This window comes from Porites lutea, chromosome 7, assembly GCF_958299795.1.
Source record: "Porites lutea chromosome 7, jaPorLute2.1, whole genome shotgun sequence".
Taxonomy (NCBI): domain Eukaryota; kingdom Metazoa; phylum Cnidaria; class Anthozoa; order Scleractinia; family Poritidae; genus Porites; species Porites lutea.
Genome location: NC_133207.1, coordinates 28,831,918 through 28,837,989, shown reverse-complemented (window position 1 = coordinate 28,837,989; position 6,072 = coordinate 28,831,918). Strand labels below are relative to the sequence as shown.

The window sequence follows — 6,072 nt, the reverse complement described above, 5'->3', positions numbered from 1 at the left end:
TTATAAAAGATTTCAAAGTAAACATGACAGGACAGGTTTATACTAAGATAATATAATTTATTATTTATGATTACTCCGCTATATACGTTCTAGCCTACATTAAACATAATACACTAAAGACATATTATTGCCAGCTAAGAATGTTTAAGATAGGCCGGTTTAAATGTCATAAATGATTTTATGCCAGTTCTTTACAGACTTTAAAAGGTTACCAAACAAGGTCATTTTATTATACCTACGTTTGAGAAACTTATTTAAAATGTTGGCTTTCGTGTGTTACGCTGTTATAACTATAAAACAGTATTAAAAATGTGCCTTTAGTCAAATGCGATGTATTTAGAAATAAGCAAAACATATTCAACTCCTGATTGCTTGTGACACATGAAAAAGAAATTTGTGGCTCATAATGTGCTCATAGTGTTTATTTGGAACGTTGTTCATTTTCGAGTCATTGAAGTGATGGCAATTTTAGTCTCCTGAGTTTTCTTTAAAATATATCAAGCACATATGAATCACCCTTATACTCATTGAGCTTAAGGATTTACGAGGAAGTTGAGATAAATATAAGAAAGGAAGAAGCACTTCTGAATCGGGAAGGGTTTTATAAGGGATATAAATAAGTGTTTTGGAATAATTCATCAGTCTCAGATCGGTGACCAGCGTTCAGTGCTATTTGCTTTCGCTCGTTTCACTCCTGTCCTGGAATGGGTCACAATCAATGGAGAATTGAGTCAGTCGATATTTAAACTCAAACAATGCGTATTTACAGCCATAAAAATACAGTTGTTTGAAGAAGCCAACAAGACTGACATAGACCGACAAATAAAAACGCCTTATACAGAAGTCAAAAAAAGGCGTAATAAAAATAAGAGGGAACTCCAATGATAGTACTCCCAGTTAAAAGTCAATATCTTTTTATCCTTAATTACCATTCAAAGTTTAGCTAGTCTCAAATTTGTGGCCAGTTATCAGTTAAAAATTGTCATTGGAACCCTTTTTGATATTGCCGGCACCTGTTTCCGGCTAATTATTTTTTTGTTATCATGCAACTAGGAGTGCCGTGAGAAAAATTTACGATATTGCTTGTTTTTCTCGTTGAAGTTAAATTTCCTGTTTGACATTAGGTTGTTTAGTTGCGACTGAGTGAAATTTCCTTTGAGTGGTTTGTTGCTGGGGGTTATTTTAAGATTCGTTAAAAGCTGAAACAGTAAGCTGTGGATTGAATAAAACCTGGAGAAATCTTTCGTTATATGTACAGTAGGTCTTGTCTAATGAAAGTCAAGCTATTTTCATGATCAGTACTCATTAATTTTCGTTTCTTTCAGGCACCTGTCGCCAGCTACAGTTCTACCACACTGTTGATGGAAAGCGCCTCAAAAATCACGTGATTCGTACTGTTGACGTCACTGGTGAAAGATCCTGCCGGACTTTGTGCTACATGGAACCAAACTGCGTCAGTTACAACTTTAACAGAGCCACAAGGAAATGTGAGCTGAATAACTCCACCTCAAGAGAAGGAGAGGGAAATATGGAGTCAAATCCTGATTATATATACTATGGAGCTAAGGTACAAATTATCAGTTTACTTGAAGGAAATAAGCTTACAGTCAGGTTACCATTAAGGAAGTATTGCTGGATGTATGTTTTCTTTTCGTGTCCCAGAACGGATGTGCGAATAAACCTTGCAAGAACAAAGCAACCTGTCAAACCGGTTTTACCGGTAAAGGCTACCGCTGTTTGTGTCCTGTTGGATTTGACGGGGAGCATTGCGAGAACGGTACGTAACTTATAGCAAACAATGGACAATTTCGTTTTACCAGAATTTTTCCACGCTTCTTGCAAGAACGATCATGGAATTTCGCACAAAATAATCTTCGATATTTAAGACTGAAAGGCATAACTTTCTTACGCCGTTTTGAAGCGATTTTTCACAAATATACCGACGATTTCAAGTTTTAATTAGTTCAATTTCAACTCAGTTTAAGTTAAGAATATATTTTTTATAGTTTTCATGTATGTATTAGTATGGTGTCCCTTTGAATGCCTCATGAAATAAAAATAAATAGATAAAACAAATGAATGTTTCGAACTTTCTTTGTATCCACAAAGTGGCTCTTTATTTACTATCGGCTACGACATTTCGGATCGAATTAGAATTGAGCCGGAAATGCTGGTATGTGGCAATTTTTAACCTGAGTCCTCTGCTTTTTAAATATTTCCTAGAATAGGTACTTAAAGTTTGTCTCATATCAAAAGGTTTCTGCCAACAATGCTTTTTGCGAGTATTTCTTCTGACTGGCCATGGGTTGATCATAAACTGTGTTTTCACGAGTTTCTTATGATTAATATAACCATCAGGTGGACTGATTATAATCTGTTTTTATAGACATAGACGAATGCGCAAGAAATACTCACAACTGCGGTGCCAATGCTTACTGTAATAATACCAAGGGAGGATACAACTGCACTTGTCATCGGGGATATTACGGAGATGGAAAGAACTGTGAACCAGGTGAGTTAGCAGACTTTATATCGACTAAGAAGATGCTTGATAAATTACGTTATCATACATTACACTCACTTACTATCTGTCTTCTCATTGACTGGAAGCCTACAGCTAATTTTGGATATCAACGCAACCTTCAGATTATCTGTAGCAGATAACTAACAAATCAGTCAAATTAGTAGTTTGCGCACGCAAATCATGATTTCCAAGAGCAACCTGTATTCATTTTGTAAAATAGTAATCTGTGTTTGGTGCGACGGTGTGCTATAATTTCCTTTAAAAAAGTGAATATGAATAATGAAATAACTATTAGATTCGGTATTTGTGATATCCGGAGTAATCAATGTGACCAACTGGATATACGATGACTCGCACGTTGAAGCATCCCAGAATATCTATTGATTAACTTCCTTCTTTTAGTTTGTAACAGTTTCATCGTGTAAAGATCTTTTTGACAAGAAAATGTGAGTTGATTATAAAACACCAATTTTTTTTTTTTTTTTTAGGTTTTTACATAAAATGAAGAAATGTGTCGACATGTTATGGCCCTGAAAGGTCGGATGCCCACAGAAGGCACCGACCAGGTCCGAAAATCTTGTAACCTGTCAATTTTGTTACTTGATTTACGCCATTCCAAAATAGCCTAATTGACAGCTGTCAAAATGCAAAACTTCAGATACATTTACAGTACGTACAGACATCAGCAGAGAGACATCTTAGTAGTTGGCGTATAAACCGATTTGCCTTACTGGCGATTGAACTGTAGATTATAGTCGATCCTCGGGTCTCCTTTATATTAAGGTAGTTTGTTCCTTCATTTTGCAGATCAACTGAAAGCAAAGCCTTCCCACTGATTTTGGGAGATTATATCTTCGACATTTATTGCAACATGACTGTGTCCCCTACTGAAAATGACACATGCGGAGTTGGTGGATGGACGCTGGTTATGAAGATTGATGGAAAGAAAGTATACGTACTTCTTTATGCACATATGATTATTTTTGTAGAATATGCGCAATATGAATAATAAATATATGTTATTCACCGGCTGAGAGGTCCGTATTGGGAGAAACTGTGCCCGAGGTGTCCCCAAGGAAATCTGTGGTACAGTCCGCCTGCCAGTATGACGTCACGTCTCGTTAGCCGTTTATACTCAGAAAACTCCATGTGAACCCCTCTAATTTTTTTTTGGTCGACCCAAAATAATTTAGAAGGGTTTGTATGGAGTTTTCTAAGCATAACTGGGCTACGATCTCAGAGACAATTTGCCCCGAAATGCTCATTTTTAGCAAGTAGGCCTCTTGGACATTGTTCTTTCAGAATATCCTGACAAATCCCATGATTTCAGAAACTTCATTTTTATGACGTCACACTTTGGAACTCTTTAAGCGTTTTAAAAGATGTAGTAGAAACAAAATTTTCCTTATGAATGTATCAATGAATCGGTGTTCATTGCGGCCTTAAATGGCACGTTTAAGCAATTTGAAGTTCTTCACATGACGTCATCAACATTCAAACTAAACTTTTTAGTTTTCACTTTCATGAAGTATTAGGGCAGCTAAAAACTTATATTTTTATAAGTTCTGCCTTTGGAAGGGTTCTTCTTTAAGTGATAGATTACTCTTGAATTGTTAAGCTTTTACGTGATGACGCGGCATTTACATGGCGGTCAAGGAAGCTGTCATGTAGGTGAAAAATGGACTTTTTGGGGGGGATTTGGCTATCTGAACAGTCCTTGTATTGGAAAAAGTATAACTTTAATGTTTATGAGTTCCAACGAAAGATGAGTTCCTGTTTTCGTAACAAAACTCAGGGACAGATGTTTCTGTTAGCTTCCGGCCGCCATGTTGGTGCCTCTCAGATGGACACCAACATTTCTCCTAATATCTCGAAGATGAAAAATTGCACCGATCTGAATCTTGGCGATAGTCCTTGCATGTTTAACTCCTCTTATTTCCCAAATTCTGGACTTATTTTTGATAGCGTGCCAGCTAAAACTGGCAATTGATAAAAAGGATGAAGTACAAAGTGATCAATTGGCAATTGGAGCATCACTAATAAAATATTTAAGGTCTTTAAGGAAAATATCCTTCCATCTATTTTGCGAAACAATGGTTACAATTTAATCCAAATGAAGCTTAGGAAAAAATTTCCAAAAAAGATTTTCATACAAATCATTTAGAGTCACGGGGGTTAAGCAAGCTAAGGGTTAAGGATAATTATATCACAGTTTTCAATTATATTAATTTTGAATGAATGCGGTATTTGTTTTTTATTAATATTATTTGGTGACCATTCAAAACGCTTGCTTATTTTGATTTAATTCTGAAAAAACGAGGACACCGCTGTCGTTTGTAACTGAAACCTACGACCTTTCTTTTTTAAAAATTACAACTGTTCTATTTCTTCCATTTTTTCCATTACAGAATACCTTTCACTACGATAACGCCTTTTGGAGCAACAACGAAACATTTAACCTTTTTGGAGGGAAGACTGGGTTTGACGACAGCGAAACGAAGCTTCCTATCTACTGGAACACACCTTTCTCCAAGATCTGCCTCGGTATGAAGATTAACAACCAGATCAATTTTATTGAAATCACTGAGAGCGCCAGTTCCCTGTTTTCACTGATCGCTGATGGGCAATACCGCAACACCTCACTGGGTCGTGACAAGTGGAAGTCACTGATTCGTTCTGAGGCCTCCTTGCAGGACAACTGTAACAAGGAAGGGTTCAATGCTGTTAGTGGTGGACCTCGCCTTTCTAAAGCAAGAATCGGTATACTTGGTAACGAACAAGACGACTGCTTTACTTGCGACTCCAGAGTTGGGTTTGGTACTGGAGCAAAACCTGATAACAACAACACATGTGGAAACGAAGCTAGGCACGGGGGTGATAATGGTAACAAGCACATCAAGGTTATGGGCTACATCTTGGTGCAGTGACAAGAAAACACACCGGAAGAAAACTTGTTGAAGTTTTTCTTGCATCACGATCACATTCTATAATTATATACAGCAGGCTGATAATAAAGGCAAGCACATCAAGGCCGTGGGATACATCTTAGTGCAGTGACAAGAAAACACCACGGTAGAAAATTTGTTGAACTTCTTCTTTCATTACGATCACATTCTGTGTGTGTATATAGCAGGCGATCTGACAGTGCATCTCTATGAGTTGCAGTTTGCATAGTTACTAACGTTAAAGCCACTAGTAGATTATAAGAAGTGGTGAATAAAAAGTATTTTAAAACTTCAGTACAAGCTTATGTTTTCTAGTACTTGTAGATTTGTGAACTAAACAATGCTGTTTTACATAACTGCGAACGGGGAAAACTAGAGCCGTATTGGACTAGAAACATTAACAAAAAATCTTTACGGCCTTGAACAGTGGATTCATTTGTAGCATATCGCGTGTAATACTAAAACACTCGAGAACCTTTTATTTCCATCGCGTTCGAGTTACGTACACTGCCGGCTACTCAACGTCAGTATAACGAATACTGTAAATTTACAGCGTTGGTATGGGGTATAGTTCTGATATAAAAGTTGAAAAATTGTATAAAA

The 6,072-nt window shown here is 36.8% G+C and overlaps 1 protein-coding gene across 1 annotated transcript; it reads left to right on the top strand.

Moving 5' to 3' along the window:
- The first annotated feature begins 1,522 nt into the window (after positions 1-1,522).
- LOC140942487 (uncharacterized) lies at positions 1,523-5,764 on the top strand. The gene is made up of 6 exons (XM_073391398.1): positions 1,523-1,567; positions 1,663-1,777; positions 2,387-2,512; positions 2,937-2,970; positions 3,332-3,473; positions 4,933-5,764. The coding sequence occupies exons 1-6, from the start codon at positions 1,529-1,531 to the stop codon at positions 5,449-5,451; spliced, it is 975 nt and encodes a 324-aa protein (XP_073247499.1). The 5' UTR covers positions 1,523-1,528; the 3' UTR covers positions 5,452-5,764.
- The last annotated feature ends 308 nt before the right edge of the window (positions 5,765-6,072 follow it).

What these genes read in the sequence shown, in the direction of transcription:
- LOC140942487 (XM_073391398.1), top strand. Translation starts at nt 1,529, where the DNA reads ATGGAGTCAAATCCTGATTATATATACTATGGAGCTAAG. An exon ending in ATATATACTATGGAGCTAAG is followed by an intron (nt 1,568 to 1,662) that starts GTACAAATTATC and finishes TTCGTGTCCCAG; the next exon opens with AACGGATGTGCGAATAAACC. An exon ending in TGGAAAGAACTGTGAACCAG is followed by an intron (nt 2,513 to 2,936) that starts GTGAGTTAGCAG and finishes AGTTTGTAACAG; the next exon opens with TTTCATCGTGTAAAGATCTT.